This window comes from Phalacrocorax aristotelis, chromosome 13 (genome assembly GCF_949628215.1).
Source record: "Phalacrocorax aristotelis chromosome 13, bGulAri2.1, whole genome shotgun sequence".
In the NCBI taxonomy this organism is placed as follows: domain Eukaryota; kingdom Metazoa; phylum Chordata; class Aves; order Suliformes; family Phalacrocoracidae; genus Phalacrocorax; species Phalacrocorax aristotelis.
The window spans coordinates 18570004-18597792 of NC_134288.1; the positions used below are offsets into that span (position 1 = coordinate 18570004).

Genomic DNA, 27789 nt, shown 5'->3' on the forward strand with positions numbered 1-27789 from the left:
GCAAAAGTACATTAACAATCAAAAAGTACAGCCTGATGGAAGGCACATTCAAGCAAGCTACTGAGAGCCTAAAGAAAATCGCATTTTCTGAAAGCAGAAGTCAGCTGAGGGAAAGAATGTGCTCCGGCCTCATCAGAGAATTTTTAGAATTAAATATCTGGCTCACTGAGAGGATGACTCTTATCTTGGCACATATTTATATGAAGAAAGAGAAACAGAACTTTAATATGTGCTGCCAGCATTGCAGGAGTGCTGGTAGTATTGTGGCCCATTCACAACCCAAGCGAACAAGAATATGCACTGCTCGAGGGTGGTGGTGGTTTTTTTTTTTGTTCCATAAGCCAACAATAAGGTATTTCTTCTGCTACAAAAGCCTCAGAATATTATTTAAAGCCTGCCAACCACAAGTCAGTCAGTAAGCACCAAAAAAGGACAGTAGACTAGAGTTCCATGGTGTCAAGATTTCAAAACAGGTCCCCCTTTGCCCATTTCCTACTCAAAAAGGAGCAAGCAATCCTTTTCCTCTTGAATTGTCTTCTACCATTATCATTTGCAAGGCAGAATTGGCTACTGATTTTCAGAAGTGTTTCAGAAGATCTCAGGTGATGGGCAGGAGTCAATTGTCTAACACTGAATTAGATGCTCCCACATCCTCAGAAGATCCATTGACACCAGGTGTTTCCAGCCTCAGATTTTTAAAGTAACTGATACTTGCCTAACTGTTTAACAAGGAATACACGGAAGGGTGGCCTAGAGAAGTTCAACAAACTCACAAAAAATTATTACAACATTGCTTGCATCAGTATCCACTGAAACGAAGAGAGAAATACAGTTGGAACATTGTGTTGCCTTCTGAATCTTTGTAGTAGGAGGTGTCAGACATAGGAATAAGGTCTCCACCTAAATGAAGGTGAGGGCACTGCCACTAACATTTGCCTGTACTACACGTGAAAAGTTCACTTCCCTGAAAAGGGTAAGTGCTTTATGTACTTGCATGCCTCATGAAATCTGCAGAATAGTTCAGGACTAAGTAACATGTCACTAACAGTGCCACAGCCATGTCTACAAAGTATAAGTTACTCAACTCTGAGTGAACTAAAGGACAAATATGCCACTAGTATTTCTTGATCCGAAGTCACTTAGGCACTTTTCACATGGAATGTCTGTCCAACAACAAAAAGTCACATGTTGCAGGAAGTGCAAGATAGTGGATAGATTCACTGATAATTTTCCACTCAGGAGAGCCAATTTTTCTTTGGCTACCTATGAAAAACGTTCTGGCTTGTTGCTCTAGACCCTGTCCAGTTCAGTGGTAAGATAAACATCTCTTCTCTCACTCACATATCTGAGCAACCTGTCCTCTAAAGAAATCTTGCTTAGAACCGCAGAACTACAATGGCCTAATATAAGCCCCTTAATATTGCACAGTGCTCAAGAACCCCATTTCAGCATAAGGTTAGCTAGCATACATGCAAAAATAGGTTGTCTTGTCCGAGTAGATGCAAAGATAGCATGTCAAATTACTGTTACATGACCACCAGTACCAATTTAATTTTGGTTCTTTGAGGCTGACAGGAAAAAATGGTCTGCAAGTTCTCAGAATTGTTCTCCCTATTAATCCATGGAAAAAGACAAAGCGGCAGAGCAGAGTTCCGCGTATCCTTTTGGCTTGCAGGTTTTGAATGACCGCAGTGCAATTAACATTGACATTCGAGGTAGGCATTCAGTGCCTTGCAAATGTCACAAATCTCCCATGTGGTTTCAGCCCGTCTACTGAAATTCATTCGGCAAGGCGCTTCGGCAAACTTGTAACACACATCAGTCTCACTCATCCGCATTAAGGCAGACGCTTTTCATGATCACCACTGTATTATTTCACTCTTGAGAACTTTCACTTCGTACCTATAAACAAAGAGGGTCTGTCACTGCATGACAGACCAGATTCAAGAAAACCTGTTGATGCTGACTCACTTAATACATTTTTAGGCACTTAGTAGTTTAAATCCATTGGCTAACAAGCAACTAATATTTTATTAAGAGCTATGGCCAGCATGTAGTCTCACATGGCAGCCACAGACACTAAGGAAGAACTGAAAGACAGCTGATCCTGCCCTACGTTTCACCCTCAGTAAATTCAGTAACTTTCTTGATACAAGGCCCAGCTTCAACAGGCGTTCTAACTACAAAAAAGACAGTCCTGATTCAAGTCATCTGCAGAACTCCCGTGGACAAGTAACTAAAAAATCTGTCGTGTATGACATTGCTTAGTATCACGTTAAGTCTGAGACTTGACTCTTATTCAGGAGTTCTCCAGTCTCTATAATCAGATTTATTTATATCCCTGCAGTACCAGTGCTCTAAAAGCCTATGGTCTAGGTGTTTGGTGCCCAGGCCATCTGAGAACACAGTAAGGCTTAGGCATTTAACTAGTCACTTAAACAGCCATAACTACAAGGTAAACTGATGCACTTAGAATTCAAGGCTACCAAACCTAATCAGTGTATTTATGAGGAGATGGGGAGAACATCCAAGTTAAGTAACTCTAAGATCGCTGCTTCAGTTTTACTACATCACTGAAAACCCACTTGGAGACTGATACCCGCCCTAAGAGGGCATGTTACTTGCTTTTACTGCACTATACTGACATGCTTGTTCAAAGAGAAGGGGTGCACCTGTTGATGAATATCAAGAGTGATAATAGCTTTGGATCTTCTGCCAAAGTTTTAGATTTGCTCCGTATGATCCTACAATGTATTTAAACTATTACTTAAGATAAAGAAAAATCCTCACAGTCTCACTATTTTATATTCTATCCTAAGTTTAAAACATTATCTTTTTTTTTTAAACCAACTACATTCTTCTAAAACAGTAAGCGCACAGTGACAGGCATTTTAAACAAGTACTTCTTATTTATTCACAATTTAGATAAAGTTTAAGGAAAGACAAAAGAAATACGAAGGACAACATCAAAATGAAAGGGACTTTTAGTGACCAAAGTGAGTTTCTACAGCCAGTGCTCTCCATACATTTCAAAATGTTATCCAAACACTGCAGATGCAGATTTCAAATAAACCCTACAACAAACCACTGTGACTACTCCCTTTGAAATTAAGCTGGGAATGGAAGTTAGCCACCTTTTATCTATGAGTACACAAACCACCAAATTCTTTCAGTTTCTGCTTAAAGCCACATTTATCTTTTACAAGGTGGATTCTGCAATACATTTTCAAGTAGCATTTTTCATTTTCTCTGAGCTCTGCTATAAAAAGTCAGCGTCAACCTTCTGTATAACAAAACAGCTTTTGATCTTGCTTGTGGAATATATGCAATTCAGAGCAGCGTCACACTTGCAGCCTGGAGGTATCCTTGGAGATACTGCAACGCTTCTGCATTCAGACTAGTGCTCAGCATTGATGGAACCTTAAAACACAGGATAGAGCAGAAGTGTCAATGTGTGTGTATACATTAAACTGCTGCTATATCCTGTTAATCACCGTGTCAACACATGGTACAAAGTCAAATGACATCCTGAGAGCAGCAGTTTTCCATTGTGAAAGCAGTTGCTGGAATTAAACTTTCCGATGCTGACAGTTCTATGTACTACTTATCTGAATCAAATATGAGAGAAGAGTGGAGAAAACCTACAGTTATTGAAACAGATATTTGGATGCAGCAAACATCAGGTCTCCCAGGCAATCTTTACTTACCAAAATCTCAAACAAAGATGCTATGGGTTAAAATACTTGACTGTAAACTTAACTTGTTTAATTTAACATGAGTTGCCTGAAATTTCCTGAATACGACACATATTGAACCGGAGACAACTGTTAGTTATATACTGACAAGTGGATAAACTTTCACTTACGAAATGGCATATTTAAGGTTACTGCTGAATTAAGTAATATGAAGATATGGCCTTTCTAAGGTTACTAGGGAAAAAACCTTACAAAAGCTATATTCCATTGAAGAATAAAAGAATATCTTGCATGACATACTTCATTTTGCTGATTATCAAACACTAGCGAAAGAGACCCATTATCAAAAAAGCATTTATTCTCTGTAGAATTTAGCATTAGCATGACATGTGTAAAAGTCACCTACCCTGCCTGGGCAAGCTGTAGACAGTTTGTGAAGAGACTGTGCCAGATGGATTCTAGGATTGTTCACCATTTGACCTACAGGATCATGTTCTTTTTTTCCAGCGAAGGCTAGCTGAGAGAATGCAGTCTGATATCCTGGAGTATCTTCTATGTCAATGAAGTGTTCTTCATCAGGGATAGTGTCGTCCTCAGGCAGTTCAAAGAGGCCAATGAGGGCCTGCAGCAAAGGAGTCCTGGTATGTAAGAAGGGGAGGATAAAATCGGAGTGCTTAAAATACGTTAGGACAACGTGTATTGTACAAGAATGTTCAAACTACTCAGAAGCCTTTACAATTTAGCCCTTGCAGGTAGTTGCTCAGCTACTGAAATTGCGAGTGCCAAGTCTAAGCTGGACTTGAAGAACCATGCGTCTGTGTATTTTACAGGCATAACATAAGTGCTCATATTAAAAAATAAACATTGTTCACGCTTTTATCAGGTCAAATTCCTAAGAAAGGCAATTCTTTTCCAGATTACACCTTTTCTCCAAGTACATTAAAAAAAAGTTCTTGTTCAGGTATCCAGTTATTGTCATTAAATTCAGGCTACCCGACATCCTAGACTGCTAGGCTGGCTTACAGTCTGCCCAAGTAGTTTTCCCCAAAATTCTACTGTCAGGCTAAGATCTTATAGTCTCTCTGTCATGTTTTAAGTATCTATGCTCAGGTCTCCTGACTAATAAAAGTTATAAGTCAAAACTGGGCCTAGCTTTTCAGAAAGAATACAAGCTAAAAGAAAAGTAGCGTATTTTCTTAAATGCAGTCCTAGCTAGCCCAGCCAGTCGTATCTCCATCACAAAAATCTCAGACAGTTCTTCAGTTCTGGCATCTTCTTTGAAAATACAGTTTTATCTGTTGAGACAAGGGAGTATGAAAAGCCTGAAACTCAGCCTCATAACAATAGCAGGCCTGAAGAAATCACAATGGAACTTATTTGAAGAATACATTTTGATGATAGCTCACACGTTCAAAACAGTCAGATAGCCTCACTAACAGAACTGGAAGCAGTGTTCTACATACCACAGCTTGGTGTACTCAGTGTCCATCATAGGAGGACATTCTGTTAGTATTTTTGTAATGCCAACAGCACAGATTTTCTTTTCAACTTGTCCAGACACTTTCTGGATTTCAGGAATTATAATTTTCTCCAAAACCATTCCAAACATCCTATTGTGGCATTAAAAGAAGAAGTATTAGAAGCGTTATCAGCCATACGGTGACAAAAGAAAACCAGAAACAATATGAAACACTAGGAAAAAGAGAAAACCGTATAATTTGTTATGATGCTGCTCTGTCACAGTAGACGCCTGGTAGAAATTTAAGCATACAAGCTTTCCACAAAGGGAGAATAAAAACATCACTCTTCCCTTTTTATGACCTGCTCAGGAGATTAATATCTTGAACTATCAACACAGCACTGTGGGCAGCAAATCAGAAAAAGAAAAACTGCTAAACAAATAAATCAACTACATTAGAAGAAACATTTGGCTAGCCAAATTAGTGACAAATGCAGTTTGCAATTTTAGCTAGAGGAGACAAATATTTCCTACTTTGAAAGATAAAAAATACACAGCAGTCTTAGGAAAAAAAAAATCATACTAACTTTGGTTGTATGCTGTCAAATATTTCCTGCAGAGCTAATGCCCCATATTTTACACAGTACAAGTTAATGAAGACTAGGAAACCTGTAAAAAGAAACAAGAAAAAGGTCAAATTAAAACTCAACATAAAAAAAGAAATAGCTTTAGAGTCAGCAGCAAAATATATTCTAACAAGTTTTTCAAGGGGAAACAGCAATCTGTACACACGTTCAGTTTTAGTGAAGTTCATTAACTTGCTGCCTTGAAGTTAGTCTAAAAACTGCTGTTTTTTTCATGTACACACTAAAACATGGTGGTAAGACTACTAAGAGAAGATTCAGTCCTTTTCCCCCTTACAGCAGTTATAAAGCATTAAAAAGGTATTTGCAAGTTTTTCACATCAAGGAGCAAAGGAACTTTTCAATGCTTTTAGCCAAAAACTTCATGCGGTGCAATCTTTCAGATCAATTGTGAACCCCTTTGCATGGCCTCTGTACCAGAGCACAGATCCAAAGCAATAAAAACACCACTTAAATTTTGCTCGTGGAAGACCATTATAGGCAATCCTATCATTCGTGCTCCTATCAGATTAATCAGATTTTATAAGATTAAGTAATAGACATTGCATAATTTGTGTAGTCATCGTATCATTAAAATAATTTGATCAGTATGACAATAATCATCCTGTTACAGCAGGAAGAACTAGAATATGTATTTCAATAATTTGTCACAGCTTTGCTGGTTTAGCATAAAACCTTATCAATAACTTAAGTCACATTGAAGCAGAATGACACAGATACATAGAATATTTAACAGTAATAACACACAACTATACGTAACAAAAGAAAGTATGGTCAGTGTTATTGTGTTCTGTGAAAGCTTGCTGGCATTAGTTGAGAATTAAATGCAGACACTTTCAGATAATTAGTGGTATCACATTAGTGTATCACATCACAGAGTAAGAAAGTAAGAGGAATAGACAAGTCTCTTCCCTTATTTTAGTTCCATTCCTTCAGTTTTCATGGAACAAGTGTCACCTGCTGTGGCAACTGCCCTATATGCCACCCTTGATTCCAACAAGTAATCTGAAGCAAGTCACTGATGTTAACAGTCATAGTATCCCTTCATCCATATAATCACAGGACATGGCAGGATACTTATTCAGTACAGCTGCACGTTCTAAACTGTTGGCATCACTGACACTGAAGCTCTTCATATAGCAAGGAACTTACTTTTAATAAATTTTGTTGTTTTGGAATTTTGAAGTCTTTGGAATAGTAGAATGAAGATCTGTTTCCTGTACTGGTCAACTGATTCACTGGAAATTTAAAAGAATAGTTATTCAATTTATACTAGGATTTTACTAACGTCACTTCACAGAAAACATGCACAGAATTGTTCAAATCTCTTTTACTGATGTGACATTTTTCAGTTTTTAGACGTTAAGTGTACAAACATACCAAATACTGAAGTGTACAGAAATCAGTTTTGAATGTAATGTCAACTCATACTCACGGAGGCATATGCTCTATAATACTGTTCAGAAGATAGAAGCCTTGATGGTCGTTAGCTTTAGAGGCAATCAACTTCTGGAACACACCTAACAATCCAGGCTGCAAGCAAAGCAAACATAAAACTCTACACAACAGTTCTTCATATGTGAGCTACCAGAAAGCTGGCCCTTACCATCTGAGACATACACCAAGGCAAACGCTTTCATAACCCGAAACAGGATTGTTTCTGGAGTTAAGGACAAGGAAGACAGATTTTTATCGGGATGAAGTGATGTTCCTTTGAGCATTAAGATTAACCTTGATCAAAAGAACACCAAAGCCAATTTGAACATGCATATCTGCTTCATCAATGGCATTGTCTAATCAAGTCTGACTGCAGCAGATAATGCAGCAGAAATAACAGAAGTATGCAGAATAAATCTCCCACTGAATCCACTAATCCTCAGATCTCCAACTGTTTTGGGCTCCTCCTCATTCACTCTTCTCAAGACTGTTCTGAACAGAACCTCTTGAGAGTTCTCCTGATCCACAGTGCTCAACATGAGGCAAATGAGACAGAAAAATTGTGGAAACTTACCTACTTGCAAAAACTAAGTGCAGGATTTTTACATCTTAATCGACAAAAGCATGACAGCCTAGGATTTATCTTATCCACATAATGGGAAAGCATCCAAAAAGCCTACATTCATAGCATTTTGTCCTTCTATGTAAGCAACTTAAAGTACAAGCACAAATACACTATTCACTAAAGCAAAGTTTCTCATTATTTTTAATCGTAAATCAACACGTCTAGAAGCATACGTTGTGACTAAATCCATCCAACTTACAATTTTGTCAGCAGCAGCACTTGCTATTGTATTGGCACCCCGCTCTAAATAAGCCTGCAGGAGTCGGACCAAAGGAGGAATGTTTCCTGTCCTTTCCCACAATACTGGCTGAAGTAGGTGAGGAAACAATGCCATATAGGATGATGGGATTTCATTTTTATGCATTTCTAGAAGTAGGGACATCACTTGAAACACATATGGAATGAACTCTGGAGAAGAAACAATGACATTTACAAATCAGCAGATATGGTCACTGTCAGTTTCTGGGAACTACGTAACTATTGACTGAACCTACGATTTTATGATATTAAGACAAAGAGTCCAACAAATAAAACCTCGGAGAAATGTATCACTTTCCACATTTAATTATTCCAAAAATTTGCAGGCATTTTATATATTCAATTTCTGTTTGTTAACGTTTCAGAACGTGGAAAACAAACTACTAGAAACAAGGCAATTTAATTTAGAAGAATAATAAGTCTTTGGAGTAGTGATTATTAGATATTTTTAAAAAAACAAACAACAAACCACAGCTCATTTTAAAAATAGGTTAATACAACTGATGTACCCTATGGAACAACCCCGATGCTTCCTACAAGTGTTTATTAGGACTGTGAACATGCTGGGTTCTCACTTGAACTTCCTGTGTGACAGAAAAAAACACCATGAGGTAAATCGTAGCAAGCAATTATAGTAGAGAGGGAGCACAAGCACTTACTGCTTTTAATTTACCTTGCACATCATTCTGTAGTATCTCAGTGAACACCATAAACAAAGCCTCTTCAAAGCTTCCAACAGCATCAGGGTTTGCTTTGCATGTTATCCTTATTGACAAGCATATTGATTCAAACATGTAATGGTTAAAGTGAGGTTTGCTTGGATTCTAAAAAACAAGTTATAAACAGATAAATCAGCCTCAACTTGCAGCCAAGTCACTCATTTAGCAAAATATTTTTTTTTATTTCAACTGAAGTCTAAAGTAGCAATTGGGAATACGGATACTTATGACTTATTTACTAATATGCTAATGAAATTAATTCTATAGATAAAAGTACATAAAAACCTTTAAAGCATAAAGGAGGGGTAGTTTTTATAAATATTTTAAAGACAATAAGTGTTTTTCAGAAGCTCTACATAAGCTAGCAAGCCTTTAATATATCACAAAACAAAAACTGAAAAAAAATATTATTTTTAATCCAGTAAGTGCCTAGTCAATTCTTTACTGAACGCTTCTACCATGTTTAGTTTAAACTTAGATGCAAAGTGTATTATTTTTGAATAGTTGATGAAGGTATTTCAAAGCATTCCTTAACGTCAACGTTCAAGAATATTAGCCCAGCCTGAACCAAAAACTAAGAGAATTTTACCCTCCAAAGGAGGGTAATTTATTTAAATTAATCCTACATTTCAGTGCCTAGATTTAGTATTAGCCTCAAAGGCTTCATGGACAAAGAACAAAGGAGTTGTGGAAAAAAACAGATTTTAATGGTGGCCTCCGCACAAGCAAATATTTCTACTAGGACAAACTAGTATTACAAGAAGATTTCATATGCTGTTCCCAAACTTCAGATAAGAACATGGGAGAATGGTTTGAAAGTATGTCCTAAAAGGAATACAGTACTTCATTGAAAGGCTGTTCTAACTTATTTTAGCCAGAAAATATTGAACAATTTACAGTATTCTAACAGAACAAAACCAACAATGTATACAACGATCTTTAGAAAGACTGCTCTAAAGGGTAAAAAGTGAACATTTTGCTCAGACAGCCTGTTTCTTTACCTTACTGACAGCCAGCAGTTTCTGTGTAAGCTGTGTGATGACAGAAGGGATGTATGGAATTATGGATTCCTGTAGCAGAGAAAAGCTCCTCATGATGGCTGCAAATAAATTGGAAGTATTATCTTCTGGAGACAAACATATGCTTCTGTTATCTATCATATGCCTAAATCCTTTACCTTTTACTATTAAATCGGATCCCAAGGAATTAGGTACAGTAAGAAAGACCACCTGCTGCAAGAGCAATTAATCTATAATCATGACCAAGGATAAAGCAAAGCCTCATTACCCCCACTCTACAGATGAAGCAACTCTGCAAAGACCATCATTCACCTTGGGCAAGTCTCAAATCTTGGCATACTACTAGCCATAACTTGCTCAGATCTCCTACTGACACTGCTCAGGTAGCTGGCCTGACTACAAAGACTACTATTTGAGAAATAATTTTTCACAATACCATATGCTTTGTATTTCTCTTTGTTATCACAAATTTGGTCAAATATGACTTATTACAGCCTGGTAAATAACTGCAGGGTGCGCATACCACTTTAGCATGTTTGCATAAATTAAGTTTTCAAATAAAAATTTAGTAGCCTGTAACTATAAGCCTTTGCCTCAAGTTAATAAAGTTACTCTTACATTGTGGAACTCAAAGCATTTACCTTTCATAATGTATTCATTTTCAGATGAGCCAGGAAGAGTCAGTGCTTTAAAAAGGTTTGTTAATAGCACTTCCACAAATGGTGCCATTTCTGCAGCTGTAATGCTGTCAAGTAAAACACAGCTCTTTAACGATGAAAGATATTCACAAATTTCAAGCATTTTACAATATTGTAATACTAAGAAATAAAAGATTCCTTACAGGTATTTCTTATCCTTAAATGGACAAAACCTATGTAGCAATGAATTTATCTCTGCTTGAAGACTTACAGTGTAGTATTATTTGTGCCCCTCATGGTAAACAGTCTTTCAAGAGCGTGAGCTGCATAAGTATGGACCACAATACTTTCTGCTTGAAGATGATTGATTAAGAGAGGAATAGATACCAACAGTTGTTCTTTAGGAACCTAAAAAATGTAGCAACAAATTGTACATATGTCACATAGAAATGCAGATGGTTCAACACTACAGCATAACCACCCTGAGCTCATCAGCTACAAACTGAAAGCTTGGCAGCGGAAGAAATCTAAGAAGGCTCCCCCAGTTGCTGTATCACACCTTGACAACCAAGAGGTACTCATTTCTATCATCACCTGCGTGCTTCCCCCAAACATCAATGTTACATTTCATTGTCAGTAAGTGCATACATTCCTAATGTATATTTCTTTTTCCATTTTACTTTGTCTTAACAGGCAATTAAAAATATCAAGCTTAAGAAATCACAGATATAAGAGGTGATGAATAAAGGCAACCTAAAATTTAGAAATAATACTCAATGTATTTTCTTACTGTACCTCACAAATCAGAAGAGGTAAAGGACAAAGTTGCTGTACTCTCCCTAACAACTACTGCAATGGTACGAGCAATCAAGTATATTTAGACTAACATTCACTTGAAAAAGTCTGAGTGTGTCACAGAACTAAGCATGCTAAGATGTTCAGTGTTCCCACAGCATATGGACAGCGTACAGACTACATGTTAATTGGATATTTAAAACAATATAATTTACTTTCAAAACTAAAAATTCAGCATGAAGTGTTATACATGACTATCAAACACCTGTTGAGTTAGCATATGGCCAAGCAAGATAGATTAAGCTTGGCAAGGATAAAATAACAAACTACAATGTTTTTATCATAAAGCTAAAAGAAAAACTTACTTGGTTTCTAAAAATCATGATGTATTTGATACCATCTGCTTTTAGCACAGGGAATTCATTCACTGCAATAGAAAAATATGTGAATTTTGTTGATATTTTTTATATAAATGTGATTACTGAACATATATTATATATAGAAGTGACATTAATCATGATTTTTCCCTTTAAAAATAAACCACACAATTTTTTTCTATGTTGCTTAGGTTCTGCATTTCTGTATGAGCGCTGTTAGACAGAGTATCAGTTTTAGGTATGAATCACACCCCAGTACCATTAAGTGTACAGTCCAATTCTTTCACATGGAATTTCCCCTTCTGGTTCTGATTTTAACAGTCTCCAGTTACATATTCCGAGACAACCCAGTACATCCCAATTATCGTAAGATAATTGCTGAAGCAGAAAATAAATTGTGTGGCTTAAATCTAGACATCCGTAATCTCATCAATATGGGCTGATACAGGCTACGACCTAAACATCAGTATTTTAAATTTGCAGGGTTCTGTATAGCATAGAGGTTTGCCACAAGGTCTCAAATACAGAAATCAAATTACTGTGATTCAACAAGTTTAGTCACGTCACTGATAGCAACCATGTGTGTACATGCTCTGATCTTGCAGATAGCATGTGGTAATCGACCTTTGTTTAAAAGCTCATTATTGCCAGCCAACCAAATTTGAATTATTTCCCGTGTGCCAGGTGTTAACAGTCTGCTGTCTCAGAGATTATGGTGCTCATAATCTCTGAGATATATGAGTGCTTAAGAAAAAGTGGTCATTGTCAAAGTTGTAGTTATATCACAAAAAATGCCATATCAAAATTAACTTACCACTAGCAGACTTTAAGTCAGGTTGAATGTGATTCACAAAGAACTCTGTCAGATTAACAAGCTCATTGGCTTGTGTTATTCCATGCTAGAAAAAACAAAAAACAGACCAACTCTGGTTTTAGATGTTGACATTCAGCTAGTTTTCTTGATTTTATGTGCTTTTAATAAAAGGAACCTAAAGCATGCATGAACATGATGAGACTGTTGAAACTGCATCTTTAGCAGAGTCATCCAATTTCTTTTTCTTGATGTTTTTAGTGTCTAGGTTTCAGCTGTAGCACTATTGGGGTTCAGTTACCAGCTCCAAGTTGAGAAATAACAACACGTAACACAGTAATAATCAACCAAAATTTTACATAGAAAATATCAGCATCTTATTAACTTAATACTTTTTTGTGATAGACCTTTTAAAAAGGAAAAGTTTAGGACTCAAACTCCAATTCTGAGTTAGAGCAGCAGAATAATGACTACTTAGCTTTCTCTTACGAAAAATGCAACTGAGTTTTAAAACAGGGTTTTCAGACGGATAGTTATCCGCCAAGTGTTCCAAGTGACGTTATCCCATATTTGCCACTGAATAGCACAGAAAAAGAAAGATGTACAACTTGGCAGTTTTCTAATTGCTGGGAAACTCTGGTTCACATTACGCATCGCTATTATCAGCAACTGCTGTGCAGTAGCATACAACTAGAGTTTCAAGAAAAGACTGAGAACCTTCAGCAAAACTACATAAAGATGCCGTACAACATGTTTTACTCATGTAATCGTGTTTGCCTCAAATCCGTCTGGTAAAGCCACTGAGATCTGAACTGTAATAACATTAGAAGTATTTGTTAGTTTATTAAAACCTGTTCTGTAGGACATTTGATACAATGCTACTGTTTCCAAATACAGTTTACCTCAGGTGTGGCTTTTCAACGTATCCAGCCTATCAGTTGCTTTCTCCCAAACAATGAGATCCACTTCCAGCCACCATTAGCATTCACATGCCATTTCCAAATCATAAACACTCAAATAACAGGAAACATGATGACAATAACTGTAAGAGTCTCTTAGATTCCTTCTAGTCTGCTTAACACTTCATTTCCTGTAAAGCTAAATTTGGCCTTCCATGGCTACAAACTCTGGCTCGGAACCATTTAAAAGCTCAGAGGTTCTAGACCCAAGCTAATTTTGTTTCTTTGTGTGGCTGCTTCACACATGCTAATACGATCTGCCAAATGGTTACACACAGTTGTTGATTTTGCCCAATCTCTCTGAAAACCAGATACCACCAAATTACCAACTGTGATAGGATTACATAATGGACAATTTTTACCTTCATCAACATTAAACTACTACAAATACAGTTACTCCCATTCTGAAGCAGCAAAAAATGAATTGCATCAATCCTTATATGCACTATAGTATTTTAATTCATATGGATTAAAACGAATAGAATGTAAAAGTACCTTCTGTGTTTGAGCTTTGGATGCCAAAGACGTAACAAGGTAAATAGCTGCATCTTTGTGCTTCCAGTTAACAGATGGATTCTTGGCATATTCTTGCAGCATAGAATTAACGTATCCAGAAAAAATCCCTGTCACAGGCCCTTCAAAAAATTTGCACAAGCCTCTGACAAGATCACAAGCTGCTCTGCGCCTGGTGTCAATATCTGCATGAGAACCAAAGATTCTTTGGGCATAAGGTACACAGCTTTTCATATTAATAAACATAGTAATAAATATATTAATGACATACAGCTTCTCAAGTCACAGCTACACCTTACATTAATTATTGCAATGCTCTACACTGACGTGTAAGAACACATTTAAGTCTTTTACTTACTGTCATAATAGGGACTATTTGTACAGTGAAGGGAGGAACGGACACCTACCAATACTGGATGCATATCCACAGGTTTTACTGCTCTCTAAAGAAAGTTTCAGTAAGTATGCAGGGGGAGATTGTTTACTATGTTGATAATTATGCACCCAGTCTGGTTGGGATGGAGTTAATTTTCTTCATAGCAGCCGAAATGGTGCTGCGGTTTGTACTGGTGACTAAAACTGCTGACAACACTGCAGTGTTTTGGTTATCGCTTAAGAGTGCTTGCACAGTGTCAAGGCTCTCTTTTCCCTTCCCAGCAAGTAGGCTGGGGTGGGCAAGAAGCCAGGAGGGGACACAACCTCGATAGCTGATCCAAACTGACCAAAGGGATATTCCATGCCGTATAATGTCATGCTCAGCATGTAAAAAAAAAAAAAACCAAACCCACCCAAAAAAACCCAAGCCCTCTGTAAAAATTCTTTGTTTCAAGAAAGGAAAAAAAGCCAGTTTGCCTTTAACACAATACACTAACAGAAGCAACAGAAGGAAAATAAAGCAAGTCAATTTAAATGCAACAAAGCACATTTCTAAAGTAATCTCTGAAGAACACAAATACTTCTTGCCTCAATCCGCTTAAAAGCGGAAGTAGCTGACAAATGAAAGCTTCACAAATACCTAAAATGCAGCCAATCCTGGATAAAAATGATGAAAAGGTTGCTTGCAAAAAAGTTCAGAAAGATTTTCCTCCAACTTTTGTCCTCCACCGCTAGTGTACAGTAATACCATAGATCTGTTATGAAGCGTCATTAATCTAAAAGTGTCAGTCAGTAAACTGTTAGAGGCACAGAACATCATATACAGAACTGCCACACGGATCTAGATTTGATTCATTTGTGCTCTGACCTGGCTGAAGACCAGACAACTACAATCAGAAAATCAGGCAGCTCTGTTAGCACAGCACTGTGTTTTCAGGACGGTTACTGCACTGGTTTGAACACAGCACTGGCGTGCAAGGGCTGGCTGGTGTCCAGCTGGCTTGATCACAGACTTGTACGCAACACTGGTCAGAATTTCAGTTTAAACATGATACTAAATACAGGCACAGTCTCTCCATGTTATTTAAAACTCTACACATAGGAACTAAATGCACAACTGTGGCCACTATTCAGCAGTGACTTACAGGCTATATTTGCTGAAATGAGAATGTGTGCAGTGCAGGAGACATACCAATCCAATTAAGGAAAAAAACATACAAAAACGTTGTTCCAAACAAAAAGACATTGTGATGGGCATATTGTGACAGTAAACTTAATCAAAAACTGGATAGAATCTCTGGGGAGGTGGGGAACGGGATGATACAACACCTTCACACTTTAAAACGTAAGTTATAAAAGCTTCAGTAAATTGCTTCAGCTCTTTAGAGCTATATTTAAAGGCCAAGTATTCTTAGTATAAATCTGTGGATTACCAGATCCTTCCAAATCCCTTCTTATATATTCTTCAGAATTATCTTCAAATGCTTCTTCATCAGCCGCTGAAAATATATAAAATGATAGAAGTTTAAATACCAAGGTATCTGGTTTTTATGGTAAAGAGGTATATTATCAACTTGCTATTTTTTCCAAGTACGTTTCTAAAACATTAATACAAATTAATCAGAAATATCCAGCCAGACTAGCCGGTTCAGCTTGCTGCTGCCCCACAAATTAGTCTTTCATACTCAAGAGCTGACATATTCCTGATTGAAAAAAAAAAAAAAAAAAAAGAAAGAGATAGGACACGTTCAACACTAAGGGTATTTAAAGAGGCTTCCGTAGACTTAGAGAGAAGCTTCTTTCCACTGCAAAACATCTTCACTGTCTTTAGATACTAGGATCAATATGAGCTCATCAAAACTTGAAGAAACAGGCATTACAATTAAACAGGCATGGATATCAGGCCTACTAAGACTCCTTGAATTATTCTGATACTCACTTTAAGCATGAAAAGTTTTTGGTAGCATATGAACTAGACTTCCTATACTTTTCAATTTGAGATCCCAGTAAGACAGAAAAATTATTAGATATATTAATACAATTCTACATAGCCCACAGGACAGCAATCTGTTCTAGAAACTTGGTTTTGAATCTAGTACTGAAGTATGCAAGAGGTAATCCTCAATTTTTGTCCTGCAAAGCCACATATCATAATTACATTTAGATTTAGATTTAGATTTACATTTAGATTTGTGTCTTTGAAAACTTAAGTCTCAAAAAGTTACCTCTAAATTCCATATTGGGAACAATAACTTTTTCACAGATGCTTGTTAATGTATTCTGGTCTTCAAATAGATGCTTGTAGTGTGGTCTCTCACAAACTGAGGCCAGAAACTGGATTGCATTACTAACCAGCTATAACAACACAGAACAGAACACATAGAGTTTTAGCATGACTGACCAATTTATAATTCATTATTAAACTTGACCAGATGAGTTTATAACAACTTACCAAGTCATATTTCACTTCCTGGCCTGTTGTTACTAACAGATTCCAGATTGCTGTTACAAAACGTGGCAGGTAGGGTTGGAATTCTTCATCATATTTTTGAGCATATAAAGCAGCATTATCACAAATTTGCGATTTCAAGAGCTCCAGTAACCCAGCTTCCTCTTCATCCTCACATAAAACAAAACTAAGAACTTAAACGTCCAAACTTTAATGTTACTTAAGTATTTCCTTCAAATATGTTGACACTTCTAATAGTTACACTATTATTTTATCATGTTCTAAACAGGTTAAACAAATCACTCTCACGTCCCTAGAATTACTGTACTTTACTGATTTGTACTGGAACTGCATTTCAAATGAAAGTACTTTGCAATTTAAATAATTTAGACCTGACAAAGTTTGACATGAAATTAATTTGAAAACATAATAAGAAAAAGACAACACGAGGAGTTGAAATAATATACTTAGAAGACATAATATCTTGCTACTTTAAATCGGAATAGTTGTAAAGTAGTTCCCTCCCCTTCCCCGTACCAGCACAGATGCTTGTGGAGCCACAAAGTAAAGTGAATTGGGAAACTGAGCTGGAATTAAAATAAAAAAACCCTAAACAACAAAAACCCCACACAAACAACACAAAACACACCCACCCCCAAAAAAACCCCCAAACCCCAACAAACCCCAAGCAACCAAACACCATCCCAGTTCTGTCTCCCTGCCCCTAGTGCGCACCTTTCAATTTTACTGCGTATCACTTCCTCACTCAGTTCAGCACACAGCTGCATGAGTGTGCTGGGCAATAGCCCACAGACACAAGAGAAGAGAAAAGAGCAGCAAAGCTTCTTTTAACAGCAGCATTAGCCTAAAACAACTGTGAAACTATGGCACAGGATTCACTTCATATGCCTCCCTATGTATTGTAAAGAAATTTACAGAGTTGCTTTGGCTCCATCACGTGGCAAGCTATTGTATTGTATTGTGTCTGGAAGACTTCAGCATTTAAAATGCAGAAAGCATGCACAAAACTGATGTGACATTTGATGACTTGGTATAATCTTTCACCTGTGAAACTACTAATTCTTGTCATTAGACAAAGACAGCTCTCCTGGTTTCAGCTGGGTAGAGTTAACTGTCTTCCTAGTAGCTGGTATAGTGCCACATTTTGGATTTAGTATGAGAGTAATGTTGATAACATACTGAAGTGCTAAACTAAAGTACTTGGAGATGTCATGCCTTCTATGTTCGGCTGTTTCAAGTTCTTTAAGATACCCTGTTTTCTAAAACACAGCACATGAACCAGCTGAAAGGTACAAAGAAACCTGAGCACTGTGACTTTCTAATAATCAGGTTACTTCAGCAAATGTCCTCAAAAGAATCTACTCATTGATAATTATCTGTAATTTGATTTCTGTGCACAGCTAGGGTACACCTGTAACTGTGATAGAACTTCAAGAACTGGACTGCAAATTTCTTAGACAATGGGGCAACTTGTCTTAAACCCCATTTCCTTATGGTCAATTCTATTCCTTTGTTTATCCAACAAAGAAAACATTGCACTGTTCAGAGTTAGATCCAAGTTCTCAGCCCACCCTCTCCGCTATACAGAGGCCAACCAGGAGGTTTATGCAGTACTTACATCAGTCTGCAAAAGTTTATTATCTAAAGTTAAAAGACTATGAAAATTTGTCATCCATGTTTCCATGTTATCTTCAAAAAACTCGGGAAGATCCTGTGAAGGAAAAGCATAAATCTACATTTAATTACTGATTGCACTGCTTAGATAACATAGCCACATTGTAAGTAGTATGTACCCACCTTATAATCTACTGAGGGACAAAGCGTGGAAAACAATCCTCAAAATGAAACACTAGCCCCTCCTCCTCCCAAACAAAACCCCTCCAGACAGAGGCTTTGGAATACACTATTTCCAAATAAACTAGTCGCTTAGACCCTATACAGCCTACGGTTTTATAAAGAACGAACCGTATTGCCTCTTATTTTCACCTCAGAACAAGAGAGCACAAGACTGCCTTTTAACTCCAGCTTGCTCTCTTGCCCAATACGGAAGAAGAGCCTGAACAATCAAGGCACAATCATCACACTTCAGTCTTATGTTCGTGTTGAGACACTAAATATATGTCAGCTCAGCAAAGTACGTTTTTACCGTTTTTCTTATGGTGCATTATTTAATAATGTTAGAAATTCAGATATAATTTCAAAACAAAAAACCCCACACTGCTACCAGAATTACTTGCTACTATAGTGCTATAGAGCTGCTAGTTTTAACGACTTTCATCTGAGTTCATGCCAGCAGACATATTTATAAAGGAGCACAGTGAGTATGAAGTCAGGCATTTGATTTCTGTCTTTCACAGCTCATACTTGGAGAGCTACCCATACAACACCTTGCTATGACAAGAGCTTAGACTCTTTTTAACTTTTGTTTAGATAGGGCCAAGCGAACATGTTAATTAACCCCATCCTTACTGTGCCTTTACTCCAGCGTTGATGCAGACTGTCAACTTTTATTTTTGCGATGAAGCATGGCCTTAAAGGCTGCCTCAAATGGATCCTACAAATAAGAGCATAATAGCTTCATGAGATGAAAGCAAAACTATTAGAAGAACAAAGAGATTCACCTGAAAATTTAAACTGTAGAACAGCTTCGCAATTAGAATGAGAGAAGAAAAGAGAACCTTCAAAGCACTAGCATCATTTGCATGTGTGCTGCAAAGTTCAATAGTTGCCTAGAAGAAGACATAAGATTCAGTCAAGTAACACACACCACATTGACAAGAGGTATCGAAAGGTGTCATGTAACTTTACAAAGCCAAACAAACCCTAAACAAAACAAAAAACCCACCACACCCCACCAAAAACTAAGGCTCCTTTTCCTCCCCCTACCAATCCCATCAGGTCTCATGTCATGACTTCAGTTTGAACCTCATTAACAGTTTCAAAGCAACTAGCCTTTAAGTTTTCATTTTGAAGGCATTCACAACAAGCAATTCAGAATGCAAACTTGTTTCAGAAATGATTCAAAAAGAAATACCTTGAATAGATTTGTCAAGGGCAATGCAAAGGCATCAAGGACAAGTTTGATCTCTGTCCATAATTCATTTGACTTAAATTCATGGCGGTACCTGACAAGTGAAAGAGGAATACATGAAAAATAGAATACAGTCTTCACACTTATTACCAAATGAACTTGCAATTAATTTTTTTGTGCTGAGCCTTGAAACAAATACTGTCAAGTAAAGAAGAACTAAACAACATCGTTCAATACCATGCGAAGCGTACCATTTGACAGCCACTTAAATGCTTATTGAAAGGTCAATAACCATAAGCCACAACTGTAGATTTTGTAAATCTACAAAATGAAATCTAACAGTAAAAATCTAGAGTTGAACTGAAATTGACAAGCCATATACTAACTCCCTTATTTCCAATACCTTTTAAATAAAGAGTGAGCAGTGCGAAGGACCCCATTAATGACATGAAAATCTCCACTTTGAAAGCGATTCACCATTTCTGTCAGTAAGTCTGGCCATTTCTGAGGAAAGTCTTCCCGACCAATAATACTAATCGCATCACTTAACTGGAAAGGAAACATAGCCATTACATGATTAAATAGCAGGCTTGTCATTACAAAAAAACCACAGCAGTCATGCCAGATGTTGCAAATATCTAAGAAAAATGCTTATTATTCTTGTCAGATTTAAAAATAATTGGGTTAAATATCTACTAGTTTTCACCACAAATAAATAAATCTCACTTTAAATCCAATGTGTACACATAGTCTCACTTTCTGGAATTACTATATTTAACTGCCTATTGCTAGAACTCAGCTATAACATTACACAGTAATTACCTTCTTTAAAAAAAAATTAAATTAGGCAGAAGTAGCTGTGATAATATACTCCAAGTTACTTGGATCAGTAAGGGAACTGAGCTCTGCCAATAACCAGAGCCTATAGACACACTTTAAATTCCAGAAGTCTCATTAACATAACCAGGAATTGACATATTACCTGCTTTTGAATTTGTTCTGGGCTGCTAAGCATCAAGGGTACTATGTTGGCTTTAATGGCTATCCTGTCTGATTCACATATTTTGTTCGGTTCATCCTCAACCTAAAATTAAAACAACTATTAAGTCACAGGCATATCAGTATACTCTAGGCAACAAACAGCTATCAGCATTTCACAAAACAACTGCTTACACTGATTTATCTAACTATTGCATAGTTAAAGAAACTAAGAAGATCTGTTAAGGATATTGCCTACAATGATCTATAACAGTACTACCTGAAAAAAGCTGAAAGAAATTAACATCTTCCTGTAAAATCTTTAACTAGTTTTCTCCTTCTCTAACGGTGACTTTTCAAATCAGCAATTCTGCCATAATAAGGGTGGGTGCATATGCCAGTAATGTACGTAAGTCTAACTGGTAGTATCCTCTTCCATCACACCAAACCACACCTCTGTCCTCACTTCTGCCAACCTCAAAGATTTACTTTGTGCAAGCTGCCTCAAGCCATACTTTCTAGAAACTGTACACGAAGATGGGTGCAGGTTACACCATCAAAACCAGAACATTGACTTTGTTATCTAATCACTTCAAAATAACAACTATTTCAAAGTCCAGTCAGTCAGCAGTGCCAAGTGATAGCAAGTAACAAAATTTCTACTAAAGAAATAAATAAGGAGGCTTGTCAACAACTAGTGACAGCAGTGATAGTCACATTATCTGTGATGACAGCACCAAAGTTTAGAAACCTAGAAATTACGCAGCTATTAAGAGAGGTAAGCACCTCCAGAGAATAATTCAATGATCTTAAGATGCTTAAACCAGATGGCACTACTGCCCTCCTTACCTTCCTTTCACCATCTTCCCACAAACTTAAAGTTTAGTAATTTCAAAATTTCAAGATCCATGTTTAACTATAGACAAGCAGTTACAAAAATAAGACACAAAGAAGACATCAGAAGAATGTACAGAATCATTATATATATATTAAAAACAACAAAAAGATGATGTTCTTTAAAACCTGACTTTACAAGCTTGTATGATGTGACATACAGGAATAACTGTACTAGGCAAGCTCCAAGTAGGGAGGCAGGACTCACTGCTATGCGTTTAGATAGATGAGGACAAAAGATGGAGAGATCAGCAACACAAATCCTATTATGAGATTTTTTTTTCCAAAGAAATTACACCTTTTTATAAGACATGAGAGGCAGCACATAGCTGAGTATTCTGTAGATACTTTTACAAGTGCCCTGAACACCTCGCTCTCCAGGCTCTATCAAATCAAAGTCCTTGAGCAGGCAAAACCCTTTTACTTCCACTAAGCTTTATATCAGCTGAGTCCGAGGCTGCAAAATTAAACCATGTGATCTAGGTAAGCTTGCCTTAGGGCTGTATTTTATGTCCATAGAGCTGCTCTTGAAATGAAAGCTTCAATTTTAGACAAAACAATGTGCATGAAGCCACACAGCAATCATAATGGCCCCCTGGATGCACTTACTGCATAGCATCTCCACCTACTCCAAAATTTCATCCTGAATTACATCAGCAATCCGTAAAAAGGAAGCCACTTACACATTTTTCCATAACAGAACATTATTTCTACTTACAATATACTACAGATAAAGATGCAATTTGGGATAAATGACTGGGAATACAGTATTACAGAAACAGAGTTCTAGAAATTTCATGCCAGACAATGTGCTGATCTCATCAGACATTACCAGATCTAGGACTGCTATAGCTTCTTAATATTAGTATGGGGGGAAGGGAGAATTCACATGCAGATTTGTAAATAGGTACCAGCTGAGATATAATGATGAAATACTTACCAGTTCCCCTGTAGCAAAGCAACATTATACATACAGTTGATATTTTTCAGATACAAAGAGTACTTTCAGTGAGACAATGTATAAACAGTATCAATTAAAAAGTCTTGTTGCTGAGGGAGTTGAGCTCTCAAATGTAATACTTTCTACCATAAATCAAATCTCATGAATGCTGAAGGCTTTGAATCAAAAAAGTTTCTGACTTCTTCAGAACAAAGGGTAAAATGGGATTAAACGGCAATATTTCTATTTGACATTTACAAATACTTCTAAGAGTTAAACTGGCAAGGCCACCAATATAAACTGTCCCACACTACTCTATGCCCCAGAAGCATTTACATGAGAGAGAAGCTAGTATCATCACTTTCAGCTGCAGTGCTGGCTTGAAATGTTTGTAACACTATGACAATAGATATAGGCCAAACCAGCCAGCTCATGTGTATAGACACTTCACAACCATTTTAGTTTAAATAATAGTACTGTTAGTTAAGTGAGCTTTAAATATTGTGCTTCTGCAAAATATGCATATAATAATAGAGAAAATTATTTGTTCACAATTTTATCACCCAGGTCTAGTTCTTTTTAATAGAATGGGTTCCAACGGTCCAGGTTTTAGTCCCTCATCGGTAAATTACACCTTGTGTTTGTCCTCCGAATGATCTGCTTACTTTCAGAGTACACAAATTCTCCAAGGTTACTGTAGAATATCTTATTGTACCTTAAAAGGATTATTAAATCTTAGCACAACTACTCACTAGGATACCTACAATTCTCCAGTTCCTTTTAATATAATTCTTGAATGTTACAGACGCACAAACTTTGATAACATTTTCCTGTGATTTCTCCAGCAGCGTTAAGAGTAACAGCGGGTAGTTCTGGCTTCCTTCAACTGACTCAAGAAACTTTTCCGCTGTAAGAGAATACACAAAGGTTAGCAAAAGCTGAACTGACTTTTCTAGTTGGGAGTCCTATGATTCCTCAAGTGTCAATTTAAAATAATCAACACACAAACGCTTCCCCAGAGTTTCACAAGAACAGAAACAGTCTGACAAGAGGTACTGCAGCTTCTTTCATCACCAGCAGAGATAAAGAAGTCATTGTCCTGCTCTGCTCAGCGCTTGTCAGGCCACACCTGGAGTACTGTGTACAGTTCTGGTCCCCGCTATACAAAAAGGATGTGGACAGGCTGGAAGGGGCCCAGAGAAGGGCCACCAAGATGATCAGAGGACTGGGAAGCTGCCATACGAGCACAGGCTGGGAGAGCTGGGTTTGTTCAGCCTTGAGAAAAGGAGGCTCAGAGGGGATCTCATCCCCACGTACCAGTACTTAAGGGGTAGCTACAGAGAAGATGGAGACTCCCTTTTTACACGGAGTCCCATGGAGAGGACGAGGGGGATGGACACAAGTTGCTCTTGGGGAGATTCCGATTGGACACCAGAGGGAAATTTTTCACACTGAGGACAGTCACCATTGGAATAATCTCCCCGGGGAAGGGGTTGACTTGGTGATGTTGGACGCCTTCAAGAGGCGTCTGGACAGGGTGCTGGGCCATCTTGTCTAGGCTGGGCTATTCCTAGAAAGGATGGGCTAGATGATCCCCCCTGAGGTCCCTTCCAACCTGTGATTCGGTGATTCTTTACTGCTAAGCTCTTTAATGCTTCTGCTATTAACAAAAGCTCTCAATTCAAAGCAGGATGTGGAAATATTGCCTCCTCACCACTTTTAAAAGCCATAACATGCTAGAAGTAAATCCTGGTTTACTGTGAACAGCAGCACTGTTTTAAATAACAATGGTACCAAAGGAAAAAAAAAGCAGAAATATAGGAAAATAGAGCTACAGAAAGCAAACAAAACTAACGTATATTTATATCCATCCTTCTTTTTTTTTTTGGCTTTTTGTTTTAAAAGGATACTGAGAACTTCTGCAAAGACGTTACTACATAAACATCCACTGAAGTTTACTATACACAGCCAGAAGAGCCAAAAAGAAACTAAACTTTTTTGGTCACTCATGAGAATCACTTACCAGGACGCCTTATAGCAGGATCTGGATCTAGTGTTTTCTTTAGATACTCAGTTAAAGTCTGTAAATTGGCATCACTCAGCTCCATTTTGGCAGAACCTAGAACCCACAAGTAGGTTTATTATAAATACAGATCGCAAAATCTATCCTATAAGCTACACATATGTAAAACTAGATTCCACAGAAGATACACATCAACTCTTTGACTATGCCTCATAATGCATGGCCCTATCTTGTATGCCTCATCCAATAAAACAACAGCTGGTGTGCACCAAGCATGAAACAGAAAACATTCAATTTCTTCAACTACATGTCACTGCTATTGTCTAGTTTATTGAAATCAAACTCCTAGAACAGAATCACACAACCAGCAAACCAGGAACCAGGTAGAGTCAAAAGATGATTTCTTGCCCTTTCAGGACAACAGGAGTTTGTTTTTGCTTTTGAGAACTTCTGTTGGCCTCAGAAACCTCTTCCTGGTTGAAAAAGCTGAATAGCCCTGCCCTACATAATTGTAAATAGAACAGTTCAAAGTGTATTAAAGACTCAAGGCTCGTTTAAAAATAAATACTCATTATCGACGAAAACTCTCAACAGATAATTAGTTTTTTATAACGAGACAAAAGACTGTGCAAAGCCAGAGGGTTTGTCCACCCTGTAGAATAAACTTAGATTAGGGTGGGAGTTGAACTGTAATACTTATTACAGAATAACTCTGTGCAATAAGTCTAAATTACTCCTCTCTAGTAATCCTCCCACACACATTCTCATGCTTACCACAGTGATACATTAACTTCATGGCTTTAACTGGAATGATTAAATTACAGTAACACTAAAACAGCAGCAAGACATGCTTTAATGGACATGTTGTTGCTCAGGATAGCATCATCAGTTCTGCCCATCTTTCTTACCACCACCAGCAGAGTTCACTCACTACAGAAGTAATGAGGAAGCAAAGATTTCCATTTTCTCTCTGGAGTTTCTAATTAGTAAAATATACTGAAATTTGTCTGTCCCACTTTGGATTTGTTTTATGTTGATTGTAAGCGCAATAAATACAGTTTCTGTTTAAGCATGCTTGCAAAGGCATGGAGTTTTAAAGACACAATTTTCATTCTAACTATGGCATCTACAACATTAAAAGAGACAGAAACAGTACCCTCTTGAATTAAGTGGTTAATGAGTAATTGAGATCCCAACATATTTTACAAAAAGTAAAAACCCACCTAAAGAGTCCTGCCTCCCATGTTTCACCCCCTTTCCCTTTTGGGGATTTACTTGCCTCCAGTGTCGTTCACCAATAAAGTACAGCATAAGCAAAGAGCAGCAATAATACCCGGCTCATCCATTCCACAGAATGGCCTCATGCATCATTACTGTCATGTTGAAACTAATACTTAAATGTTTCATTATTAAAACAACATAAATTATCTGGTCCAGGGAAGTCTGTAAGGCTGAGGTGCAAACCCATGCAGAAATCACTTATGAAGACTGAACTTGAATCAAATGGGAAACCAGACTGAAAGAGAAGACTGACAACCCTGAATGCCCTTTTACAAATACCTCACATACTTATGTCATGTAGGGGGCCATATCGAAAATATACACCTCAAACTGAGTGTGAGTTTACTTTGAAGGCCAAATACAAATATTGGAATCCATTACTCAGTCCCTCATACAAAAGGATAAATATTTTCACCTGTTACCTGCTTACTCTTATTTCCTTCTCTTCCTCTAGCTATCTTTTTCTTTGTTTTCCACTACTAAAAACTGGTGGTACTTGCTCGAGCGATACAATTCTTTTTGCTATGCTGTGACATACGCCTCCTGAAAAGGCCACAGAAAATGAGAATGTTTTCAGACCACCTCTCCAGAAGAAAACCCATAAAACATGCTTAATGTATTAACTACTTCCATCAAAAAAGGAAAATAAGGCCACCCAAAAAGCAGCTATCCTCCAAGTCTTACGCCGCGAAGAGCTTCAGAGAACTCTGTTCCCGCATTCACTCGCCACAGCACCTTCCAAACACCATCTACATGTCTACGGATGTTTATGGGTCGGGTTTTATGGGAAAGGTTATCTCGACACCAAGCTGCTACGGAGAAACGTTACACTCGCTCTCCCCCTCGCAAGCCGCAGGGGCGGGAGACACCAACAGCTGCCCACGGGAGCAGCGGCGAGGACCCACCGCGCGGCGCGACAGACGCCCCCCTGCAGACCGAGAGGCGAGGCGGCCGCCGGGAGCCCCCGGCGCGGACGGGCAGGGCAGAGCAGCCCTCCAGGCCCGGCCACAAACGGGGCTGTCCCCGCTCCTGCTGCCACGGGGGCGGCGCGGCCCCACCCGCCGCCTCAGCCCAGCACAGCCCAGCCCGGCCCCATCCCCGCCGCCGGCCCGGCCTGCGGCCGCCGGGCAGTTCATCGGAGGGACGGGGCCGCTCCGTCCCGCCCGCCGCCCCAGACTGCGCCTCCCCCGGCGCTGCTTCCACTGCCTCAAGCGGCGGCGGCCCGGCCAGGCTGCGCCCCCGCAAAGCGGGCGCAGGGGCAGGCCCGCCCTTCCCGGGGAAGCGAGGGCTGGCGGCCGCGGCGGGGGAGCCCCGCACGGTACCGACCGCCCTCAGACTAACTTGCTCCCCTCCCCCTCCCCGCCGCCTCCAGACTGGCGGCAGCAGAAGCCAATGAGGAGAGCACACTACTCAGACCCAGAAGCCGCGAGCCAATCGCAAGCTGCGGGAGGCGGGCCGAAGTACCCCAGCATGGTGAGCTGCGCCTCTCGCTGCGCCGCGGGCCCAGCGCCGGAGCTCAGCGCGGAACGGAACAGCGGCCGGCTGTGGGCCACGCGGGCCGCCGGGCTGCGGGGCTGCCCCACCGCCAGCATCCCCGCGGCCTAGCCTAGCCTCACCTGGCGATTCCCCCCGGCGGTGGCGGCAGCAGTGGCGGCTCCGAGAGCTCCGGCTGCGCTTCACATTCAAACCGCGGTAAGAGGGCGCGGCAGCAGCGCCACCGTGACCGCATCACGCAGGGCGATGACGCCCTTCTTCCGCCGGGCCAATCAGCAACCTCTCCTTCTCCGACGCACTCCTCTGTGAGCCAATCGTTGCTGCGCTCCCCGCGGGAGCAGCCGACCAATGGCC

The 27789-nt window shown here is 38.8% G+C and overlaps 1 protein-coding gene across 2 annotated transcripts; it reads right to left on the reverse strand.

Annotated features, from left to right (window-relative positions):
• Positions 1-2889: 2889 nt before the first annotated feature.
• Positions 2890-27669, reverse strand: CSE1L (chromosome segregation 1 like). Of its 2 annotated transcripts, none has more exons than XM_075108799.1 (25): positions 27558-27669; positions 24661-24756; positions 23402-23544; positions 20808-20909; positions 20229-20374; positions 19829-19919; positions 19416-19523; positions 18413-18505; positions 16777-16944; positions 16550-16679; positions 15758-15823; positions 13932-14134; positions 12481-12565; positions 11655-11716; positions 10766-10902; positions 10498-10601; positions 9839-9936; positions 8792-8942; positions 8060-8268; positions 7234-7331; positions 6951-7036; positions 5742-5823; positions 5159-5305; positions 4102-4333; positions 2890-3420 (listed from the first exon to the last, which is right to left on the reverse strand). In XM_075108799.1, exons 2-25 carry the CDS (start codon positions 24743-24745, stop codon positions 3331-3333), a joined length of 2916 nt encoding a protein of 971 aa, XP_074964900.1. In that variant the 5' UTR covers positions 24746-24756; positions 27558-27669; the 3' UTR covers positions 2890-3330. The 2 variants fall into 2 exon arrangements, with proteins under 2 accessions (XP_074964900.1, XP_074964901.1); XM_075108800.1 differs by lacking the exon at positions 27558-27669 and adding an exon at positions 26364-26786.
• Positions 27670-27789: the final 120 nt, after the last annotated feature.

What these genes read in the sequence shown, in the direction of transcription:
- CSE1L (XM_075108799.1), bottom strand. Translation starts at nt 24,745, where the DNA reads ATGGAGCTGAGTGATGCCAATTTACAGACTTTAACTGAGTATCTAAAG. An exon ending in ATAAACTTTTGCAGACTGAT is followed by an intron (nt 16,945 to 18,412) that starts GTAAGTACTGCA and finishes GTTTTATGTGAG; the next exon opens with GATGAAGAGGAAGCTGGGTT. An exon ending in AACTGCTGGCTGTCAGTAAG is followed by an intron (nt 8,943 to 9,838) that starts GTAAAGAAACAG and finishes CTTGTTTTTTAG; the next exon opens with AATCCAAGCAAACCTCACTT.